The 25,165-nt window shown below is 33.0% G+C and overlaps 1 protein-coding gene across 3 annotated transcripts in view; it reads right to left on the reverse strand.

The window, feature by feature from the left end:
* Positions 1-1,336: 1,336 nt before the first annotated feature.
* The window catches only part of LOC139484688 (uncharacterized), a 30,193-nt gene continuing 6,364 nt past the window's right edge, over positions 1,337-25,165 (reverse strand). Inside the window, exons 3-18 of one of the 3 annotated variants that reach the window (XM_071268551.1) lie at positions 22,530-23,893; positions 21,144-21,259; positions 19,928-20,016; positions 19,547-19,629; positions 19,227-19,322; positions 12,568-17,027; positions 12,069-12,191; positions 10,885-11,120; positions 9,434-9,451; positions 6,896-7,020; positions 5,804-5,951; positions 5,058-5,252; positions 4,525-4,592; positions 3,850-3,950; positions 2,704-2,833; positions 1,337-2,078 (exon numbers count right to left, since the gene is read on the reverse strand). In XM_071268551.1, the coding sequence (XP_071124652.1) occupies positions 2,018-2,078; positions 2,704-2,833; positions 3,850-3,950; positions 4,525-4,592; positions 5,058-5,252; positions 5,804-5,951; positions 6,896-7,020; positions 9,434-9,451; positions 10,885-11,120; positions 12,069-12,191; positions 12,568-17,027; positions 19,227-19,322; positions 19,547-19,629; positions 19,928-20,016; positions 21,144-21,259; positions 22,530-23,893 (7,413 nt within the window). In that variant the 3' untranslated portion in view covers positions 1,337-2,017. Of the gene's footprint in view, positions 2,079-2,703; positions 2,834-3,849; positions 3,951-4,524; positions 4,593-5,057; positions 5,253-5,803; positions 5,952-6,895; positions 7,021-9,433; positions 9,452-10,884; positions 11,121-12,068; positions 12,192-12,567; positions 17,031-19,226; positions 19,323-19,546; positions 19,630-19,927; positions 20,017-21,143; positions 21,260-22,529; positions 23,894-25,165 lie in introns of all 3 variants that reach the window. The other 2 variants (XM_071268550.1, XM_071268552.1) reach the window with 2 other exon arrangements.

Below are 25,165 nucleotides of genomic sequence, written 5' to 3' on the forward strand. Positions count from 1 at the left end.
AATTGCCCAAAACAATCGAATTCCATATTTAGTAGGGTTAATATAAAACAAAATCAATCACTTGACTGCCCTGCAGGTATGAAAATGTCTTACCCAGATCAAATTTGAAATGGTCCTTATGGATGGAAAGACAAATTGATGTTCACTGTAGTACACCATGAAAACCATGAGTGAGATAATATTACTACTACTAGTTATAATTTTTATTCCATATTCGATCAGGTGTAAACTCAACCTATTTAACTTTTAAAATGGGGTCTTTTCCATCTTTATTTTTCTTAATAAAACCTGACACTGAGTGTCACTGACAAGTCCAGGTAACTTAAGCTAAGCTGAAGTCCAGGTGAGCTGGGTAAGGTTAACAGGTGTGTTGCACAAGGTAAACTTTTTCTATTATTGTTTGTTAGCAAGACCAGCAAAAAACTTAGCCTTTCCATTTATGTAAAGCTGGATGATAATGCTGGTTACAGATTTGTTTCTAAATGGTTTACAAAACTTTTGATATGGACAAGGTTTAAACTTGTGCCTTTCTTACCACTATTGATAGGAACTCCTTGTCATAAGGGTCACAGTTGTATGGACTTCACAAGTTTGATAATTACAGGCTAGACAGAATTTACATAGGTTACAATATTATTATCCTGGTATACTGGCAGAACACATAGGAATATTGTGACAAAATGTAAGTTTGACCCTCAAGTTAGATACAATAAAGCTGTGACGTGGCTGTTACTAATTAGATAAGCAGGCACATATAGATGTACACAAATCTGTGTTATATATATATATTAACCATCATACAACTCTTTGTTACAATATAATTGGATACTAAATATCAATACATAATATATCATTATACAGTTTGCATTTGAAAATTACCAAAACAATCTGTCTCCTACTACATATAACAACATTTCAACAGCCTCTTTAAACATCTAAAACTTATATTTCTCATCAACTTAGACATACATTTATGGACGGCAGTAATAGTAAACAAAATGTAAATTTATTAATTGTACTTAAATAAAGTTTCCTAATGTATTTGCCTTGTAAATTCTCTGATGGTCAATTCATTAAAAGTGTTTTTGTAAAAATCATCTACAGGATTAGGTATATTTTTGAAAACTATTTACCATCAAATGACATTTTTTTACTTGAAGTCTATTTCCATCTTTATACATGTATCACAGAAACAGGTAATTTTTCATTTTATTACAAATAAGCTCATTTAAATATTAAATATGGAGGGGAGGGGGTAGAAATAGTTGCTATTACCGGTTTTGCTATTACCGGTTTGTTTGTCCTGCATATTCATCACTTACATAACAGTCACGTAAAATTTGATGCAACTTTCTTTTTTATACAGACAGTAGAAATCATGTCTGGTAAATTTTTGTTTTTTTTATGTGAAAAAGAAATAACACATGCAAATGTAATGAATCGGGCAAATCAACAATGAATGAGAAATATTGAGATCCTTTGCCCAATGGAAAGTTTGATCCTATCCAAAAATAAGTAAAATCACAAAAATACTGAACTCAGAGGAAATTCCAAACCTCAGAATAATCGTCTTTATAGGGACGTCCTAAATGATAAAAATGTATGGATATTAAAAAAAACCCACTTTTATATCAGTGAATTTGAAATCAAGGTCAACCATCATCAATTATCCTACTTTTGTATCCAAACCGTTTTATGTAAGTATTATAAGCTTGAATTGGATACTCTACCCAACAGATTTAAACCATATGAATCAAAAATCATTGCAATACTGCAAAATTTCTATTGTCTTCAGCATTATTAGATATTGCTTTTAATTACAAAAGGAAAAAAATATTATACATGATTCAGCTACCAATATTTTGAGTAATATAAAACTTAACAATGGTCAATATTCATAACATATACAGCACTTTACAATAAACAATGTAACTTCACAATATGTTTACATAGTAATCCAGAAGCTACAACACTCAATGCAAAAAAATAAATTGAAATTACATACAAAAATTGACAACTATGTATTATTTCTGTGCTTTAAGCTAACTCGTAAGGCACCTTCATGGATTTCAGAAAATCTGAAAAAGAAATTTGACATGTAGGACATGTATTACTATTAAAAAAGTCTTTGAACAAATATTCTTATAACTAAAAGTATTCAAAACTCCAATAAACTGTACACACTTTCAAACAATAACAAAAAATCTTCAAAAAAGTCACGGGTGTATAGCTGGTGATTATAAAACTGAATGGTTGTGTATACTTTTTAGGTAATAACATGATCAATTATTTGCACTTTCAATTCTACTGAAAATAGTGGAAAGCTTTGACAATGAAAGTCAGAAAGAAACAATGCCTTCCATTTATCAAAAGCAGGAAACCACTAAACAATGCAGTGTTATAAGGTTCCTGTTTCCTGTCACATGCGTCATGTGAACAAACTGACAAGGATTCATCATTAACTGTTAAATACATGCATGGGACACATAATGGGACCAAGGGATTGCTCTTTTTAAATCTATGTATTATTGTCAAATAATGTTTTGTACAGTCAAAATGCAAATCAAATTCTAAAATTGCCTATCTATGTGGTAATACAATTTTGAAAGTGCCTTCCCTGGGTACAGTGTATGTTTCAATAGAACAGTCCTTAATATATTTAACTGAAATCTAATTTTCTTCCTAATAAATCAGTTTACTCACCTGTATTCATTACGTCGTAAGTAATTCATTACAGCAGGTTTGAGTTTTGAGACGCCCCCTCTACTATGCATTCCTCTTCCTGTTACTATAATTAGATACTGTTTCTGTCTCAATGGATTACTCTGTAATTCTGTAATGTAGAAGTCATGTGACACTGTTATCATAGTCAGTGATATTGTTGGCTTTTTTCAAAATACCTCTACCTTTTTTGGGGGGGGAAAATATGCATCATTTTCATCAAATTGGGAATTTTAAAATAAACCATGAATTTGACTGAAACTTCAATTTAAAGACCCATTTTCAAAAGTCAAACCCTGCTTTATAATAAGACCCCATTTTTTCAGTGATGATACATAAATGGACTCTCAATTGGCACATATAGTCATTTTAGGCATGAAAAATGTTTAAATGAGTTTTTTTCAAATTGGGATTTTTTTCCAGGGGAAAAAGCCTTTATTGTCCACTAATTTAAGGCAAACAATATCACTGATAGTTCATGTAGTTAATTCATGTCACTTTTAATCTTTAAATTTTTCTGGATCATCGTTTCCAATGAGATACTTATAGATTCTATTTTTTTTTATATCAGCCATGGTACTATCCGGACACTCCCATTGCAACTGAAGACACAAGATGCAGTTTCATATGTGTTTAAAGATTTTGTAGCAGGGATAATATGGAAAGGGTCATGTTATACTTTATCTATCACTTCTAATGCATTAAAAAGGGCAAACTTAACTAAACAAGGAGATTAGCTATATCGTGAAAATTGAACTTAACCTTCATTTCGTCAAAGTGTTTTCATGTTATTGAACGCACACTGTTTAACCATAGCCAATTATGGAAAAAGGTTGGTCAAGATGTCACTATTTAATACAAGATATAATTTCTCCACAACATATTATTGCTTGAAACACAAACAATGTAGGTCAAAGTGACCAAATTATTGTCCTATTTACTGTGGAAACCTTGTCGCTTGAAATTATATGAATCTTTAAATTGTTGTTACTAAAATCTAGCCTTGAAGGCAATAATCTAATAAGGAATTTGCCAAACAATAGATGAAAAGCTATCCCTCCCTACCTTTGTCAAATGAGTGTGTATAACAAACATATAGTGTAGTAGTACTTCAAATAATCTGCTTACCAAACTGTTTATTAGGTAGTATTCTTTCCATAGCTGCAACAGCTTCATCAACATGTAAACCATGTAAGTCAAGGGTGGAATTCTTTTCTAACAAATCAATTCTACAAAGAAAATTTGCAAACCATGTATTGAATGTAGAAAAAGTGGAAAGGGATTAATATAAGTTGCAAAACTTGTTTCCCAATCCACTATAAAATAATATGTTTAAACTAATTGAGTGTAGAATAAAGACAATCACTGAGAAGTTTCCTGTCCTGTCATTGGGTCTCTGGTGGATAAGTTTCATTGGAAATCATACCACATTTTCTGATATTTATTGTATTGAAAAGAATGGACTAAAATAGTATTTCTGATCTTTCTTTGTCAAACTTTCATTTCCAAATAACCTAAAATATCACTGTATAAAATTGAGAATGAAAATGGTGAATGTGTCAAATGTTTTCTTAAAATAATCACCACACATCAAATTTTAATTAAAGTGCCTTCCAACTCCCCCATACAATTAATTCTGGAATAGCCCTAAGGAAAATCCATATAAATAGGATTCATAAGATATCCTTGAATGAAGGACTTGAATAGCTATCCCAGATTAAGCAAGTCCATACCTTTATGACTTAGGTCTATGGATTTCCATGTTTAATAGTCTCTTTTTGAGAGGAGAGGGTAAAGACTTACCTTGTAGATAAAATCTGTTCTGATGCTCTCATATTAGCATCTTTTATCTTCTGGGTATGAAGATGACCCTACAATACATAGATAAAGTTACAATATTTTGTCTGCTTCAAAAATATTTAGCAGTACTGTAAAAGCAGAAATTTGCGTGGAGGATTTAATTTCGTTTATTTCGTAGAAAGAATATATCCACGAAATTAAAACCTCCACGAATTTAACCTACATGTAATATCACTTCCATATACTGGAAACCACGAAATTAAATACCAATGGAATCTTTTATATAGACCACAAAATTAATGTTTCTACAGTATCTATAAATCTGAAACAAGTCTTTATTTAAACAGATCAGAAATTTTTTTGATAGACATTAAAATTCTCCCATACCAATGCAATCCATACAAATTGGTGTCCTATAAATAAACATGAACCCACATAGCTTATTTGAAATATGTTGAAAAAGAAAATTTCTAACTTCAATGTTATATTTAAAAAATAAATTTTCTATAAAAGATTTGCCTTTGAAAGCTACATACCTGATTTGAATAAAATGAAGCAACTTGTCTCATGCCCCTCCTGTGAGCCTCTTGTGCTTTCTGGAAACATTCATGTCTAAGTCTGTAATGGAGGTTAGCCTCCCCTCGGAACTCTTCATAATCCACAGAAGGTCTGACAGTTTGTGCATCCTTTATGATCTTTGGTACATGTACTACATGTAAGCAAGAATCAAGCTGGAAAGGAAAAATATTGTCATACAGCTAAATTCTTAAAAAAAACTAATTCAATACACAGGAACTGTCTAAATTGATCATACATTTTGTTAAGTTGCAAATCAAGAAGATCATTACTTGTAAATGTAAAAGCAAATCTCTTTAAGAAAATTTCATTTATTAAAATTAACCAAAATTTGCGCAGCAGGAATATACCTGAATTTAAATGTTGCTAACTTTGAATGTAAGGATGTTTTTAAGTGTTTTCTTAATTGTAAAAGTTCAATTTATTAAAAGTGATGGTAAATTCTTAGCAAAAAGAATACATCCAAAGTACACAGATGCATCACTCTCACTTTCATTTGCATGTTCAATGGACCAAGAAATTAGGGTCAAGTTGATTGATCTTTAACTTCATTTAAAAATACCTTGACAAAAAACTTTAACCTGAAGCAGGACAGACAGACAAAAAGACAAACAGATGCAACAAATAGATGCACATATGAACAGACACACAGACCGAAAAACATAATGCCCCAAGGTTGGGCATAAAATATATTACAAGTACAAACCATCTCTTGTAAACTTTGTTGTTTAGCTGCCTCTATTAAATGTTTCTCATAGTTCTCCTCTGCTTCCTTTGACATGACAGTCTTTGGGGTTCCAGCATTGCATGCCAGGGAGCCCTGTACAGCCTTAATGGTATCTTCTAAAATATAGCTAAAATGGAAAAAATATATATATGTCATATACTTTATGCTACAATGTGTATAACATTTCAAAAATATCTACAGTAATAATGAAATGTTTGGAACAAAAATAATGTAGATAACATACACAATCTGTAAATCGCCTTATATTTCCATAAGATTTACCAAAATATATATCAATGACATAACATATATACCTTGTGTTAAACATTTCTTACTTTCTGTTTTAACATGATTTACTGTGGATTCATTTATTTTCGATGGTACCAATTTTCGTGGATTGTGGAACTTGTATTTTTGTGGATAATGTTGTTTTGACAAAGTCTACATATAGTCCTTCAGAAAATATGCAATTTGTTGAACATTTAAATTCATGGTTCCCCATTTCCCATAAAACCACAAAAATTGGTATCTAATGAATATTAATGAGTCCTAAGTATAATTAGCCCAAAATAAAATTTACCCAAACATAAACCTGAGAGGGTGGGTGAGCAGTGTTTGTCGAACATATTTGTGGGTGCAGCACTCACAAATATGTTCAACAAACCCATAAATGTAAGTGCCTATCTCAAGATATAATTCACCAGTTGTCTTTGGTAGCTGTCTGCATTTATCAATTAAGCATTAATCAGGCTATTTGTTTTCTTGATTGCATTGTTTCAGATTATGCCATGCTTGGGACAATTTTAACTTAATATAGTTTTGCTCATCATTGAATACTGTAGACCTACAGTTGCTTAAATCCATATCATTTTGTCAATGGTGGATAGTTGCCTCATTGAAAATCATACTACTTATATCTCTATATTAATAATAATAAACATTTTCTATTTCTGATTTAGAGGCTCTAACACAAATAGATTTTTACTCTATACCAAGCTTCAATTCTCTTTGCCACATATTCTTGATTAGATGAAATATGACAGAACAGTTTAATATATTTCTTTTACTTACCAGTTTGCCTGAAATATATCATCTAACACAGTTGTATCTATTCCTGGGAATACATCATACAGTTTCTGTTGTTTTAACCGTGTTGACAAGGCAGAATATGATCCTGACTGTTGTAGAGTTTCTACCTGATCAATAAAAGATCTACATTTAATAGGATGGACAGCAATGTTTACATATTATATCATGATGAATCTTGATTTATAATGTGGACATATTATATAAATATTTGAAGTTTGCCAAATTTGTGTACTTGTATGAGGGATCTTAGAAACAGTATAATTCAGCCTTGCTAGCATTAATTTAAAGTTTTCAGTAGAATTCAGCTCAGTTGATGTGTATTGTTAACCTGTTCATGTTTTATGTAAGAGTTATTGGTTTTTCTGTAATACAGGATTTATTTCCTGGTGTGCTTATTGAAATATTTTCACTATGTATCAAAATTAGTTCTTGAATATAATATGATGAAAGCATCATGAGCATATACATGATCTGTGAAAGGTGAGGAATTATGGGAAATGGTCTGAGCTAACTAAATTTTTCTTGTCTAATGTACCGGTAAGCACATTTGAAAATTGAAATTTGAACTGCCTAAGAGACCTTCAGTTTTTTTATATGTTTCATTTCACTCTTGGCTCTATGAATTAAGTAAGTTGTTAAATTAAAGCTGTGTTTACCATTTATTATCTTGCTGTATCATTAGACTTAGTGTATAAAGAAGGTGAATTTGGTTACACATTACAGTTGAAAGCCTTGTTTGATACCAAGCAAGTTTCAGCCCAACCTTGGCCTAAATATGGAACTGTATTATATTTTCATGATTGTTACTGTTATTGTTATTTAAGGAAATTTGTTAATTTTGTGTAAACACTGCAATATGCATATTCTTTGACTTGATATGAATTGTGTGAATTGGTCGTATTTGAAAGTTCAATTTGCAACATTTTGCTTCTAGTTCGGTAGTTTACATTTTACAATACATGTAATAAGTATTTTAATAAAGCTATATCATAACATGAAGTGAAATGTATAAGCAAACATCGGTGAAAATTTAACCTTTCAGTAAACATACCAATATCTTTACCAAGACTTAGCAAAGATACTAATATCACTACCAGTCGAAAAAATTAGCAAAAATACCAATATCCTTAACAGTTTAATAACTAGCAAAAATACCAATATCCTTACCAGTCTCACTAGCAAAAAAACGATATCTGTTATAGTATAAAGAGTTGAAAAAAAAAAATATCCTTACCAGTCTAAATAATAAGCAAAAGTATCCTAAACAGTCTAAAGATTAACAAAAATATCCTTACTAGTCTGAAGATTAGCAAAAATATCCTTACTAGTCTGAAGATTAGCAAAAATATGCTTACTTGTCTGAAGATAAGCAAAAACATCCTTACTAGTCTGAAGATTAGCAAAAATATCCTTACTAGTCTGAAGATTAGCAAAAATATCCTTACTAGTCTGAAGATTAGCAAAAATATCCTTACTTGTCTGAAGATTAGCAAAAACATCCTTACTAGCCTGAAGATTAGCAAACAAATCCTTACTAGTCTGAAGATTAGCAAAAACATCCTTACTAGCCTGAAGATTAGCAAAAACATCCTTACTGGTCTTAAGATTAGCCAAAATATCAATACCAGTCTAAAGATTAGCACAAGTATCTAAACTGTCAAAGATTAGCAAAAATAAATATCATAACAGTTTAATATTTTGGAAAAAATTCCTTTCCAGAATTAGCAAAAAAATCCTGACCAGTCTAATGAATTAGCAAAAATACTGTTTATAGATTAAAAGAAAAACAGATCTAATCAAAAACAGGAAGACAAAACTAGCAAAATAATACTGATTTTTCTCCCGAGAAATCTTCATGCTGATACAAAGCACCAAATAATGAAGTTTCAGCAATCTGCCACACAATATAAATCTTCAATCACTACTGTGAAAGTGCAGCAAGCAGAAAATAAACAAAATAGAGAAGCCATATTCAAGTCATATACATGTATGTATACAGCTGATTCGTGTGTGTTAAAAAGCAGTTAGAAACATCATATTTCTTTTGAACAACTAGATCAAAAGCAAAATCAGTTGCCTAGAAGTTGATTTAATGATGACAACAATTTAGTTTTCAAAATATTCTAGAGGGGAAAATTCTGTAAAATAGAGAGCATTTATTTTTTAGATTGAGTTTATGTAAAAAAAATTGGAAGAGTAGACCATTTTGTATCTTCAACCATTTAATAATTTAACTTAACAATTGGTATACAATAATTGTAATTTCAGAGTACATAACAGTATTGATACAAATTATACTTATTAAATATTTATCTTGTATTCAAATTAACCAACCAATGAAACTAAAAGAAATAAAACTGTACTTTGGACTGATTTTTGCTTTCATTCAAGTGTAAAATATAAAATGCTGTCTTGTTCCGAGTTCTTGATAAACTTTTCAAGGTAATCAATACTATAACACGGTGACCTGATTTTAGCCAGAAGAAAAAAGAAAGCTTGCCAAAACCAAAACATTTATACCTGTTCTGAATCACTGTCCTGTAACACAGCAATAAACAGATCTCAATCAATCAAATATTACAAAATTTCAGCCATATGCTCATAATTGTTGATCAAGAAATGGAAGGTTTTTTTTATAGAAGAGTAAAAGGAACCAGTTTCCAGAATTTTATTCTAATCTCTTTAAACTTAAAATTATGTTGTTGTGACTACTTCTAGAAATACTTTTAATATTACAGATAACTGTTTATCAAAGAGGAATATTAAAAAATCATTCTCTTTCATAATTATTCGTTTGATCATGTATACATGAGAACAAGAGTGCACACACTGAAATGTCTCGCCTTCTTTACTAATCATTGATATTATGTTGATAGTCCTAAGTATAAAGCGTTATTACAACTGTCACATAAACTTAACATTAAACAAGATAGTTAAACAAAGACCAATGAACCATGAAAATGAGGTCAAGGTCAGATAAACCATGCCAGGCAGACATGTACAGCTAACAATGCTTCCATACAACAAATAAAGTTGACCTATTACTTATAGTTTAAGAAAAATAGACCAAAACACAAAAACTTAACACTGTCCAATGAACCGTGCAATTGAGGTCATGGTCAAATAAAACCTGCGGGACTGACATATAGATCATAATATATTTCCATACACCAAATATAGTTGACCTTTGGCATATAATATTAGATAAAAAGACCAAAACTTAAAAACTTAACTTTGACCACTGAACCATGAAAATGAGGTCAAGGTCAGATGACATCTGCCCGCTAGACATGTACACCTTACAATCATTCCATACAACAAATATAGTAGACCTATTGCATAAAGTATGAGAAAAACAGACCAAAACACAAAAACTTAACTATAACCACTGAACCATGAAAATGAGGTCAAGGTCAGATGACACCTGCCAGTTGGACATGTACACCTTCCAGTCCTTCCATACACCAAATATACTAGCCCTATTGCTTATAGTATCTGAGATATGGACTTGACCACCAAAACTTAACCTTGTTCACTGATCCATTAAATGAGGTCGAGGTCAAGTGAAAACTGTCTGACGGGCATGAGGACCTTGCAAGGTACGCACATACCAAATATAGTTATCCTATTACTTATAATAAGAGAGAATTCAACGTTACAAAAATTCTGAACTTTTTTTTCAAGTGGTCACTGAACCATGAAAATGAGGTCAAGGACATTGGACATGTGACTGACAGAAACTTCGTAACATGAGGCATCTATATACAAAATATGAAGCATCCAGGTCTTCCACCTTCTAAAATATATAGCTTTTAAGAAGTGAGCTAACACCGCCGCCGCCGTAGCCGCCGCCGGATCACTATCCCTATGTCGAGCTTTCTGCAACAAAAGTTGCAGGCTCGACAAAAATCATTTGTCCGGATAAATCATTATATAATTATAATAAATAAAACAAACTTAAAAAGTCTTACAAGTTCTCTCTTTTCTATTTCTTTTGCTTGTTCTTCATCCATTATTTCTACAAGGGAGACAACTTTGGGTCTTGGTGATGACAAGTTAAGTCCCCTGTCTATACTGAATCCTATAACTGGTGGAGGTGGTTTACTAAAGCTTTGTGGTGTCGAGTTGACCGGACCAGTCAGTCTGTTGTCATGGTGATTTATTTCACTATCCTCCTCAGCCTGTAACTGTCTGGCATAAGCTTCGTCTACAGAAATTATATGTACTTAGTATGAAAAAACAAATTCTTTAATAAATCATCACTCAGATTACCATCTTCGCTAGCCAAGGGTTACGATCCACTCCCTTTCTCTTCACCCTTCTCGAATTGAGATAAAATTTCGGAGACACAAGGTAAAGATTTTTATTGGCTGCAGTTGAAACTCGCTGCATCCAATCAAATAGCGCCCATAACATGATCATGTGTAAATGTAGAAAGTGTTTGTAAACAATTGCCACGTGTTTATAGTGCAACAAGTCTTAACATACGACTATATTTAGTGACAACTTGAATGTTTATAATCAATTAATAGAAGTTACTGTGTATGTTTCATGCACAAATGCATGAATGTTGACGTATATTTTCATTTCCGGCTTTACCAAGTGTGTAGAATCTAGTCGCTACCGTGTTTTTACCTCCAAATTGAAGAGTTCAAGTGCTACCATTGGTCAAGAATAATGTATTCGAAATGGGCGTGACTTTAATCTTCCGATAGATGGTGCAACATTGTTATCACAAATGTTGGTTCAATCCGCCAAGGGTGAAGAGAACGGAAGTGGATCGTAACCCTTGGCTAGCGAAGATGTCAGATTACATGTTTTAATTTTTTTTGTTACTTTTTTTGCATCTCTATTAAGACAGTTAACATGATACATTCATGTTTTCAAGACATTTCTCATATAAAACTTTGATATAAATTGCATTAAAATCTGACCATAATTGTAGATGTCAAATTTTTTTAAAGAGTAGATAGCAAGATACCAAGTATTTAGATGTCACTGTTTCCACTTTGTCACATGGGCATTGCAGGTACAATAATGTTAAATATGTTTAGTTGTTGTTTTAGCTGCTAAGCCTGATACCCCTGTTAAATATGTTTATTAAGTTGTCTTAGCTGCTTAGCCTGTTACCCCTGTCAGACTGTGTAATAATTACCTTCCATTAACTGTTGATCTGAATGAACTCTGACCTGTCCTTTACGTGATGCTGTCTTTATACATGTGTACATTAACTTAGCCACATCAAGTGTTACTGGGATTGTCAGGTCATCGTCTTTATCTGAAAACATATCCAAATAAAAATATATCAAGAATAAAAAAACACCTCCTTTTATTCATCTAACATTTTCTTCTTTATAAAATGAATGTTTTCTTTAATTTCCTCCATGATGTGTGATGCTTGATATTAATTTAAAATACAATATTTCCAAATAAAAAGTTAATTCCATATATAGAGTTGTCTCTTTTTAGCTTATTTCATTGTTCAATCTTTGCTTCATGCTTTAATCATTTGCTAACATGATCATAATTGTAAAAAGGCTACATTTAAGTAAACCTTGCATTTTAAGATTTGAAAATAAAACTTCACTTATCTTCATGTCAACATTTAAATGATTATGTTATATAAAATAAAAATTAACTATATTATTATATACCTGTATCAAGACCATCAACTGGTCCAAAGAGACTAAATAATGCTTTGGTAAACTCTTTCTTCAGCGGCAGTAATACAGTCGGTTCCCCAAAGGAATCTGTTCTATCTCTGTCGATCCGACTATAATCAGGTCTGTTTATCATCACTGGCGACTCTGTCACACCTTCTTCATCCTCTATATCCATCCCTCCAACATCCAAATCAAAGTGAACATCCTCCGATTCTTTGTTTTGATGTTTTTTCTTAGCATCATGGTCGAAGTCAACATTCCAAAATTCATTAGCATCAATTGTATCAAGACCTCCACTGTTGACTTGGACTGGTTCATCTGACAGACTAACCTGACTACTCTCACGACTATCACTACTCAAACTTTTATTATCAGCAGAATTAATCAATTCCTTTAACAGAGCATCGGTAAATTCAGAATCTTCCTCGATTACTTCATCACCAAATGAACTAAAACTGTACTGTTTAGCTTGAATGGACAACTGTTTCTCCAGTGAGGACAGTCTCTTTTCACTACTCATTATCAACTGTTGTTCTATCTCTAATCTGTCAATGTTATGTTCCTTAACGATGATATCATTACACATATCCATCAATGTTTTAGGGGAGACAACACTTTTCATGGATTTCTGTCTGAGTGATGAATGAAGAATGGGTGATTTAGGAATGTGTTGAGCTTTAAACATACAATCGACAAACTTATCACTTTCCTCCTCAGACAGATTTAGGTTGTATTTCCAGTCCAGCAATAGATTCACGGCCCATTCCACATCACCATCACACTTTTCTAATATGTCCTTCAACTCCTTCTCAGGTATGGACGGAAAACTACTTTGAAGAAATTCAAGACCAACAATACACATACTGTCTGTCATTGTACTTTTTTCCTGGTGTAAAATTTCAGGGATACCTCTTTCTATAGAGCCATCTGCGTCAGTAGTGCCTTTCATGATGGATAATTCTCGACCAATACAGATTTGATAAGGATAATCAATTTTCTGTAAAATGTGCATATTGCCAGTGTTTATTAAATTAAGTACTTTAGTATCAACAGATGTGATTGACGTTGATGCATCCATTTTGCGTATACAAGGTTTTGTTTCGAGATCAAAAGTACTAATAGGTGCCGATCCTTCAAGTTTCGGCATTTGCGTAGCCCAATCATTCTTTAGAAATGCTTCTTTGACTGAATCATCAAGAAATTTGTCAGGAAATTTAGCTGCCATTTTTCTCTTGTTGCTTGTTTTCTTTTTCTTTTTGGTCCCAGATTTCTCATCAGTTTCACCTGTATCCTGAGACACGGGAGTTTGTGTAATTGTAGTTTCTTCTGGTTTCCCAGAATACAGTTCACCAACTACTTGCTGTTTATCCAGTTCTTCAGTATTTACCTTTGCTATATCATGTCTCAGTGAATTATCATTTCCTTCTCTACTTTTTATTTGTTGATTTGCTTCTATGACAATAACTTCAGTATCTGTCGAAGCAACTAATTCAGCATTTTTATCTTTTTTATGTAAATCATTATTGTGGACTTTCTCTACAACATTCCTGCTACACTCATCATTGCCCTGATTGTGATCAGTTGGCTGACTGTCCTTCTTACCGGGTTTTTCTAAATTGTTTCTACATGCATCAGTGCTTGGATTTTCCTCAAGTTTGTTTTTACTATCTGTCTTAACAATATCTGGTTGAGCATTTGATAATTCGGGGTTTAAATTTTCTTTAATAATAAATTTGTGCTTGTCACTATTATCAACATCAGAATTATTATCTTTTTGTTTGTCTACAGTTATTGATGATGAATCATTTTTATTTTCCAATCTTTGCAGTTTTTGTTTAAAGTTTTCATCCTCTAATCTATTCTGAACCATATGACTATCTATTGTAAGCTCTACTTTTGCCTTCTTTAAGGATAATAAAGATGTAGTATTTAATACTATACATTCACCATCCAATCTATCATTAAAATGCTGGACTAGAAATGAAGGTTTGTCAACAGTTATACCATCAGACAAACATACAGATGGAACTTTAAGATTACCTTTTTCATCTGACTTCTCATTTTTAACTGTATCTGCTGACTGATTTGGTTTCTGATTTTTTTTCTGTTTTCTACCTACTGACTTGGAATCAGTATCTTTGAGATCAATAGCTGCCTTAAGTTTACTTTTTTCTGAAGAATTAGTAGAATGATGATTGTCATGGGTTTTAGACGAGTTTGACTTGGATGATGAATTTTGATTAGCTGACAAGGGATCTGATTGGTCAGGAGAATTAGTATGATTATCACAGATTTTTGTGGAAGGCACTTGTTTCAACTGTGAAGATTTCTTTAATGACACTGCTTCTTTTATCTGGCCAGATGTTTTTGTTGATTTATTTTTGCGAGTTTTAGTTTTTTGCTGATTATCACCAGATTTTACTGTTGCTATAGAGGAAAGTTCTGTTTGTTGATCTTCATTATTTTTTACACTTGCTTTAGACGATATTTCAGATTCAGGTTCATTATTCTGTTTGCTTTGTATTGCTTCATTTAATACTTCATTGTCATTACTATTAACTTTATCTTTTTGCTTATTTTTATCTCTGTTGTTTCTCTTTCTTTGACGTTTAGTCTTTGGTTCTTCCCAAACATTTGGACTACTCTCTTTTTCAAATTTACTATCTTTACTTTCTATTTTGTTTTCTGTGTCCAATTTATTAGAACTCTTTAATAGTGAATCTGATTTATCAAAACTCTTTGGTTGAGTGTCTGACTCATTAGAACTCTTAACTTGGGAATCTGAATTATTAGAACTCTTTACTTGTTGATCTTTCTCTTCAGATGGTTTCTCATTCTTCCAATATTTTTTCTCTGTATCTTTTTCTCCATCACTATCTACATCCCAAAACTTTTCACCCAAGCAATCATCTGATAAATCATTTAATTGTTCAGTTACAGCATCTATTTGATTTTCACTTTTATCTTCCAACTTGACAGGATTGTTTTTAGAATTGAGACCATATTGTAAACTACTATTGGTGCCGTTCACGCTACTCTTACTATCCCAATATTCTTTCTCATTATGTTTCATTTCCAACTCTTTTTGATTAAAACTTCCCTTAGCCTCTTCAGCCTGCTCCGTTTTACCATTGTTGTCCCAATTTTCATCATGACCTTGACCTTTAAGCTGATCAGTTGACCAGATTTCATTTTCTACAACTTTTCCGCTTTTGTTGACATTTAAATCAACTCCTTCAGAATCATTTAAATTTTCACTCTCTCTCTCAGGTTTTTCATCAATGACATCAAAAACTTTCTCTAAACTTAATTCTATGCTGCCAATTGTTTGATCTTCATCAGTGACAGAAATTGTTTGATTTTGATTATCTTCAACATTATTTAATTCTGAGGGAAAACTAGACTCAATGTTAAACCTTCCATCAACAATATCAGTTGCTGATGACATATTTGGAAGATTGGTATCCTGATGTACTTTTTCATTTTCCTTATTGTCATTTTGTTCAACTAAGTTGAGAGGTTCCTGCACATGTTGCATGTCTGAGTCTGATGTTTTATCATTGTGTAGAAACATACTAAGTTTCTGGTCTATAAGACATTCAGCATCTTGTCTTTGTTGTTCATCTATAGGCATTATATGTAAATAAGCCTTTAACTCATCCTGTACTTTACTGAGATCACTAATTGTTTTATCCTCTACATGCTCTGACATCAAACTATCAACAAGTTCATGGATTTCATCACTAAACTCTTTGTCCTCTGACCTGCCTTTTTCAAAACTTGGGGTTCTTGAGGTTCTGTTTTCAATGAGTGTATTTTCACTTTGTTCAGGTTGTACCGTGACAGGTGAAGCACATGTTTTTTCTGAAACTAGAAGTTTTTGCTGAGAAATGAGCTCTATCTGTTTCTGTAAGTTTGCTGTTGATAAGCCTTTATGTTTATTCATCTGAAATCCTAGACCAGTAGAGAATGGAAGCATATTGTTCTTAACCAGCTTCTCACTAGACATTGATCCTGTTGAAGCAACAGCATGCTCATCAATCCTATCAGTAACATTGGAGTTGTCTACCATAACTGCATTTCCATTTTTACTTCCTGCATCATCTTCTTGTGATATATTCTCTTTGGTTTCTGGCCTTTTTTTATCTTTCCGTTCAGTATGTTTAGATGATTTGTTCTCCACTTGTGACTTCCTTTTGTCATTACTTTTCAAAGCTGGGAATTCTTCATCTTTCAAATCTTCATTTTCGTCTTTTTCCTCCTCCTGTTCATTCATTAAAGGCTGGTAATAATTCTTCCATTTAAATGACCCTACATCCTGCCATATATCTTCATTATCATCCACGTTATATGATGAAGAATTATTTTTAGTTTCAGCTGATGATTTCTTGGCTGTTTTTGTTTCTGTTTCCTTTATGTTGTTTTGTGGTAAAATTGTCACTGGTCTAGACCTACTAATACAATAAAGAGGACATTCATTAGGATAAACCTACTGAATATATCTTACCACAGAATATTTAAAAATCTCACTCTTTTTTGTTAACTAGAGGCTCTCAAGAGCCTGTGTCGCTCACCTGTTACTGTATTTATTGATGTCGGCCATCTTGGTTGGTGGGGTCATTAGACACTGTTTTTAAAATAGATACCCCAGTAATGATTGAGGCCAAGTTTGGTTAAATTTGGCTCATAGTTTTAGAAAAGAAGATATAAAACTGCATTTTACCACAATGTTCTAATTTTAGCCATGTCGGCCATTTTGTTTGGTAGGTGGGGTCACCGGGCACATTTTTTTAACTATATACCACAATTAGGATTGTGGCCAAGTTAGTTTAAATTTGGCCCAGTAGTTTCAGAGAAGAAGATTTTTGTACAAGTTACAAAAAATGACGAAAAAGTTGTTTAAATTGACTATAAAGGGCAATAACTCCTTAAGGGGTTGATTGACAATTTTGGTCATTTGACTTATTTGTAGGTCTTATTTTGCTGAACATTATTGCTGTTTACAGTTTATCTCTATTTATAATAGTATTCAAGATAATAACCAAAAACTGCAAAATTTCGTTAAAATTACCAATTCAGGGGCAGCAACCTAACAACAGGTCGTCCGATTCGTCTGAAAATTTCAGGGTAGATAGATCTTGACCTGATCAACAATTTTACCCGTGTCAGATTTGCTCTAAATGCTTTGGTTTTAAAGATATAAGCCAAAATATACATTTTACCCCTGTGTTCTATTTTTAGCCATGGCGGCCATCTTGGTATGATGGCCAGGTCATCGGACACATTTTTTAAACTAGATACCCCAAGGATGATTGTGGCCAAGTTTGGTTAAATTTGGCTCAGTAGTTTCAGAGGAGAAGATTTTTGCAAAAGTTTACGGACGACAGACGACGGATGCCGGACGACGGACGCCAAGTGATGAGAAAAGCTCACTTGACCTTTCAGGTCAGGTGAGCTAAAAATGTGATAAACGGATTATAAAATGTCCTTTTCATATTGGCCCTAGGTATCATCCTGCAACCCACGTGTGCCCTCAGCTGGCTCTTTTGGCAGATATGGGAGTCTCAGGACAACATCTAGGGCGAATATTGAAAAATTACATGCATGTTATTTATAATTATACCTATCTCAGCCAGAAATGGTGAATGTATTTTTGAAAGAATGTGATTAGATAAAATGGACTATAAGTTATGGCTCACAGTTATCCCTGCTATAAATATATTGTATAACAGCATGTTAATAAGCAATGGATGTGAGGATGCACCACACTATACAGTATGCTCACACAAAGGCTGATACTAAATTTCCTGAAGCTCCAACTTTCCGAGAAAAAAGAGACCAAAATGTCATAAATAGCTATGATGTGCAAGAAAAATTAAGTAGTGGATGAGCTATGGATGTTAAAATACATTAAACAGAATAGCATGTTCACCATCTTCGCTAGCCAAGGGTTACGATCCACTCCCGTTCTCTTCACCCTTGGCAGATTGAGCCAACATTTGTGAAAGTAATGTTGAGCCATCTATTGGAAGATTAAAGTCACGCCAATTCTGAATACATTATTCTTGACCAATGGTAGCACTTGAACTTTTCAATTTGGAGGTAAAACACGGTAGTGTCTAGAACCTACACGCTTGATAAAGCCGGAAACGAAAATATACGTCAACATTCATGCTTTTGTGCATGAAACATACACAGGAACTTCTTCTTATTGATTAAAAACATTCAAGTTGTCACTAAATATAGTCGTATGATTATAGAATGTAAAGACTTGTTGCACAATAAACATGTGGCAATTGTTTACAAACACTTTCTACATTTACACGTGATCATGTTATAGGCGCTTTTTGATTGGATGCAGCGAGTTTCGACTGCAACCAATAAAAATCCTTACCTTGTGTCTCCGAAATTTTATCTCAATCCGCCAAGGGTGAAGAGAACGGGAGTGTATCGTAACCCTTGGCTAGCGAAGATGCATGTTCACAAGAAGCTTGATACAAATTTCAGGAAACTCTGAATCATATTTCCTGGAAAATGGGCCTAAAGTTTACTGGTTAGGACAGAAGGACATATAGATGGACAAACAACAGAAGTGAAGCACTATGGCAAGCTTACCCCGTCATCCCTACAATTAATATCTTTGTATTTACCTTTTAGTATTAATTAACATATCTACGGTTACATTTCTTTGGTATCTGTCTAACATTCTCTTGATACTCTCATAAGGCACAGCATGATCTGATTTCCTATAATACAAAAAATACTGATTACATAAAGTCTTAACAAACTAAGAACATAGGCTTTGTTTGTCAATTTTTTTTCTAACTATTTGTTCTTGAACATTTATTTTGTATTCTCATTAAAGATTTCGTCCTCTCATTTTGAGGGTGAACAAAAAATCTAAAAGGCCTCACATTGAGAGTCAATTAATTACAATTGTTTATATAAAAAAATCATGAAAATACTGTACTCTGCACATTGTCTTGCTTTGAACCTCCAGGGTGTTGATGGTTCCAGGATCTCTATCTCATATTCAGGAGTCACAGACTTGGCCTAAAAAACAGGACAAACAATGTAATTTAACTACTGATGGAATTTATAGAATACTCTGTTGAAAACTGTATACTTCCTTTAACTCAAATAGCCTACAAACATAATAATGTTATTTAATTACTATTAACAGTGTTCATAGACCACTCTGTTGAAATTTGTATAAAATATCTATATTTTTACACAATAAACATCTCAAAATCAATGAACACTTTGTACGTACCAGAACAGTCTTTTGAATCCTAGCCTTACCATGATCTCAGTTCACAACTAGAGTTTTCTATCATTATGACACACTTACAATATCAACATATGGACACATTTCCCAGACTTGTGTATTGGTATTGTCTATGATGACAGGAGATACATTCTTTCTTACAGCTTCGAGTGCTACAAATTAATATGCACAAATATAATTGTTCAATTAAAAACACAAAATCATATCAAAGTTGTATTAAGAAAGGTAATTATGACCAAACTGTACGTTCTGGGATCCCTTTCATACAAAAATCTAAATGAATATATTTTGTTGTGTTTCACCAATGTGGTGCACAAAGAGAGTGACCACAAACCAACTGATATACACAGCATACTTTACAAGCTGAGAATGCAACTGAATTTTTAAGGTTTTATCAACTGGTTCCATAGTAACACATAAAAGGAATTTAATATTATTTGATCTTGTACCCCTCATTTTATTATAACAAACTAGATATCATTGAGATGGGAGCCATCTCTGTGGGCCCCGCTGTGAATAATGTGCATTAAAAAATTGTATCTTTACCATAGGACATGGGTTTGTCAACTGAAATCAAAGTTTTTGACCTTGACCTTTGACCTAGGAAGTTGTAAATAAATTATGACACACCCTTTGGTGTTGGTTTATAAACATGTCAAGTATAAACTTTGAAATGATAACGGTTCTCAAGATATGGAGCGGACACGATCTTTACCATAGGACATGGGGTTGTCAACTGAAACCAAAGTTTTTGACCTTGAACTTTGCCCTAGGCAGTCGTTCATAAATTATGACACACCCTCTGGTGTTGGTTCATATACATGTCAAGTATAAACTTTGAAATCATAACGGTTCTCAAGATATAGAGCGGACATGATCTTCACCCCAGGACACAGGGTTGTCAACTGAAACCAAAGTTTTTTTTACCTTGACCTTTGACCTAGGAAGTTGTACATACATCATGACACGCCCTCTGGTGGTGGTTAATAAACATGTAAAGTATAAAGTATGAAATCATAATGGTTCTCTAGATATGGAGCGGACACAAAGTGTTACGGACGGACGGACCGACAGACTGATCACTATAGGGCCTAATAAAATATACCCATTTTCAATTTTTTGTTTATGCAGATGTCTTCTTTTATTCCTACTTTGAACATCAGCTTCTGTATAAGGTTCTTGTTTTCCCTAAATCTGAACACGAAACTCTATATCTTTTAAAAACAGCCTTTATGAGCCTCTGCATCTATTTGTATTTGATTCTACTTTTGACCCTTACCTCTTCTCCTACAGTGATCATGAGCATCTGTTAACTTCCTCTGATCATAACAATATACATCTCCATTCATAAAATAATCATCAGCAGAAAATATTTCTCCATTTTCTTTCAACTCCCTGCAAAAAAAGGAAAACTTTAAATCGTTTATGGTGACTTAAAGTGCCGGCTACTTCACTGAAAAAAATATAAATTCAAAAAGAAAAAAATATCTTTTTCAAATGTTTACAGGCAGCCGAGAGACGTATTGTCGCAAAGTAGCGGTCACGATAAACAAGGATGAAAAGTCAGTGTTTACCTTTGGCTAAATATAGTTCACATGAATTCAGGATTGGTTGTCTATTTAAAGTCAGAATGCATCGTTTCTTTTCAAAGATAACAAGAGAGAAGTTCCGGTAGACAATAACAATAGAGACGTTCCAATGGTCATTAACTCGTTGGTTTTGGCTTTTATAACGTGAAGACAATTTAATTGGATGACAATTTTGTTATGGAATAATATCAGTCAAATAAAAGAAAGTGTAGTAAATCATGGTAGTTCAGAATCTGGAAAACAGTATCTTTTGAAGTTCATTTTTCAAAGCCCACGTGGTCAACAGTTCAGAGAATCAAAAGTAGAATATTGTCGACTCGACCACAAAAAAATAACATTTCCAATTTATGATTTACGCATCCAATTTATTAAACAAACAGTTTACGAAAAAAGAGAAAATCAGAGGATATATATCAATTTTCTGTCAATGCTTTAAAAATAATTGTATTACTTAAATACACGTAACTGTCTTTGGAGAAAAAAGGGGAGTCATTTGTTTACAAATGCACATACAAATGTAGTTATGCAAAATAAATCAATCAAGATTTCTAACAAATCGGATTATTATATAAATAAAACTCCTTTAAAAGCAAATGATTTTTAAGCATAAGGTAAAGAAAATAAAGAACAAACCATTACATAAAATAAATGAAATTTCTTTGAGAATTTTTTTCTCTTTCTTTCTTTAATTTCATACATAAAAATTGTCATTTGAAAGATGAATTAGGTGCCAGGAGATTGCGAGAATGCAGGATTTTGCTCTATTTATGCCAGAACCGCCTCGAGACCCCCTGCCGTAAAGCACCAAGCCTACAACATGTTACACCCACCTATAATTGTAATTTAGCCTACTTCTTCAATTTCAAGGGAAAACCCTGAACTTCTGATAGTAGCCATGGTAACAGCCAACACTGCCATGCTGGTAAACTCAGTAGGCAAATGCTAACATAAATTGGTGCTGTTAGTGTGTCAAATATTCCTTCTTTTTCATGTTTTCACCGTATTTCATGGTTGTCATGTTGTACTCCTATAAAGGAGGGATAAATGTGAAACATTCATTTGGCATTTTATCTTACCTTGCAAGAGTTGACTTCCCACTGCCAGGTAAACCTCTCAGGATGATGAAAACTCTAACACCACTCATGATCTTGTCCTTGACCTTCTGTGAACAGAGATCTAGTGACCTCTCAGGTGGAGATGGAGAGGATTCCTTACTTTGAGTCTGAACCTTCTTTGTCATCTGTTGAGCAGCTATTGTTGCATATTGCTGAGCTTCACTGGCGAGTTGTTGTGCCGTAGGTGAAGGGAAAGCGGAGGCATATGGTAAAATGGGTGGTGACGGGGATGACATTGGATGGTGTAACATGTTCCGTGTAGGTGAAGATATTGGTACGAGGCCGGGAGGAGGCATAAGAGTTGATGGACGGTGCATCATGTTTGTTGTTTGTATTAACGGTCCAACTTGGCTTGTCTGTGGCATAATGTTCATTGGTGGCGGCGGTTGTGGTGGCATATTACGAACACCAACTAAAGTTACTGGTACAACCGGTATTTGTGGATTAAACGGAATGTGTCGTGGTACAGGAAACATGGGAACCGGCCTTATCTGTGGGTGTTGCCCTTGCTGCTGTGGTGGGAACATTGCGTAAGGAGGAAGAGTTCTCTGCTGAGTAGGTAAAGCTGCCTTAGGAGTTAGAAATTTAGGAAAAGCATCAAATGGCTTTGAATCTATGGTATTACTTTGAACATTTGTAGATCTAGGAATAAATTCTTTAGCATTAGGAGATAAAGCATTCAATCTCTCTAATTCTCTGGCAGCTGATTCTAACATTGAAGGCTCTTTCTTTTCCTCTTTAGATATTCCCAGCATATTCTTCAGTTCAGCTGCTATAGTTTCTGCAGAACCACTCTGTGATAGAATAGATCCATCACTGGAGCTGTCATCATTTTCCAAGTCAAAAGTCTCCATATTAAAATTCAAATCTAAGTCCTCTTCTGGGTCTTTTTGAAGATTTTTTAACTGTCCTCTTTCATTTTTCTCTGCTAAACCTAATCTAACCAACATAGATATGTTATTACTACCTATTCCAGTCCTGGGGAAGTTTGCTTCACCTTTGACCTTCTCCTTTAATACCTTATCTGACTCTTTTTCATCAGAACTACTTTGGACCCCATTGGATTGTGAAACCATGCTTTTCTTCTTGTCATCACTTTCTGTGTACATTCCAGGGAATATATTTGTTGCATCCCTCTGAGACTGATGATTTATTTCTCTATTTTGAGCCATGTCTTTATTTGTTTTGATTCCAAATTTAGCTGTGATATCTGGCCAGTAATTGTCCATGTAAGCTTTGTAGCTATCCTGATATAAATCGGATTCCTTCACTGTAGCATCTGAGAATGGATTATACAGTTCTGACAAACCTTCAGTACCAGACAACTGAAAATAACAAGAAAATTTACTAAGTCTTTAAGTTGAACACTGTTGAAGTATTTTCCTGTGTAGATTTAAATTTTTGCATATTTTGAAAACATGATATGCTTATGGTTTTTTTTTTTTATCTCAGAGTTGTCAATGGAGTGTCAACTATAATGAAAGCTACTATACTCCCTAAGACACAAACTTCCAAGAAGTTATAAATACAATATATAATATGTCATGTTTTACATTAGATCTAGAAATGAAATCCATCTACCATTTTTTAATGTTTTCTGAATTCAATCAAGTGGAAAATACAATATTTGTCTTCAGACAAGTACTAGTACAGCTATAAACAGATGGATCATAACTATGCACATGCTTTGTTCCCGATTTAAAAAAAGTAAAAAGTCATTGCATCATACAAGTATAAACAAATGGCAAACATTTTTTTTTAACTAAATTTGACAAATTTTGCATATTTCTTCCTGTTAAATATAACTACATCCTACATGTCCTATAAACTATATATAATCATGATCATAGTGCACTATCATTTTCAGGGACATATTTTTGGAAATTTCATAAATGATAATAAGATTATATTTCTAGATATTGAACGTTAACTTACCCTCTACATGTACAACGTGTGAAATAGTGTTCAGAGAACAGATGTTAATTAAAGTACTATTACAGTTTGTAATCCATCACATTAACACATACATCATAGGTAAACTTGAAGGTAAAAAAATGTATGATGCAATACCTTTACTATACACAAATATAACATGTATAAGACAGATTTAAGAAAACATGTAGGACAGTCATCATTATCATGACAACCTGATTCTGACCTTGAATAATATCATTTTTGATTTAATCATGTTTAAGAGGCAGTTGCTCATCAACACATATCCCATATCTCCGCTTTTTTTAAACACATAATCCCAACCTTCCTTTAGTGGTATTGAAACTTCTGGTAAAAATTTATAGAAATCCATACACTAATACAAAGGTTATTAACTGGAAACTAAATGTGTTTTCGGACGACGAAGGCGACATGATAGCATTATACGGCGCACAAAAATTTTGAGGTCATATAAAAATTAAATTGAAAATATACAGTATAAGAAAATTATACCTGCAAACTTTTCAAAATCTCCTTGGGTATTTTTAAGCACATGAGAATCTAAATGCCTAATGCTCCTCTTTTTATGTCATTAAAAATGTTATCTACTTACAATGTACTTTATTGTTTAAAAGAGTAAGTATGTGCTTCACAAAACATTTTGA

This window comes from Mytilus edulis, chromosome 8, assembly GCF_963676685.1.
Source record: "Mytilus edulis chromosome 8, xbMytEdul2.2, whole genome shotgun sequence".
Classification (NCBI taxonomy): domain Eukaryota; kingdom Metazoa; phylum Mollusca; class Bivalvia; order Mytilida; family Mytilidae; genus Mytilus; species Mytilus edulis.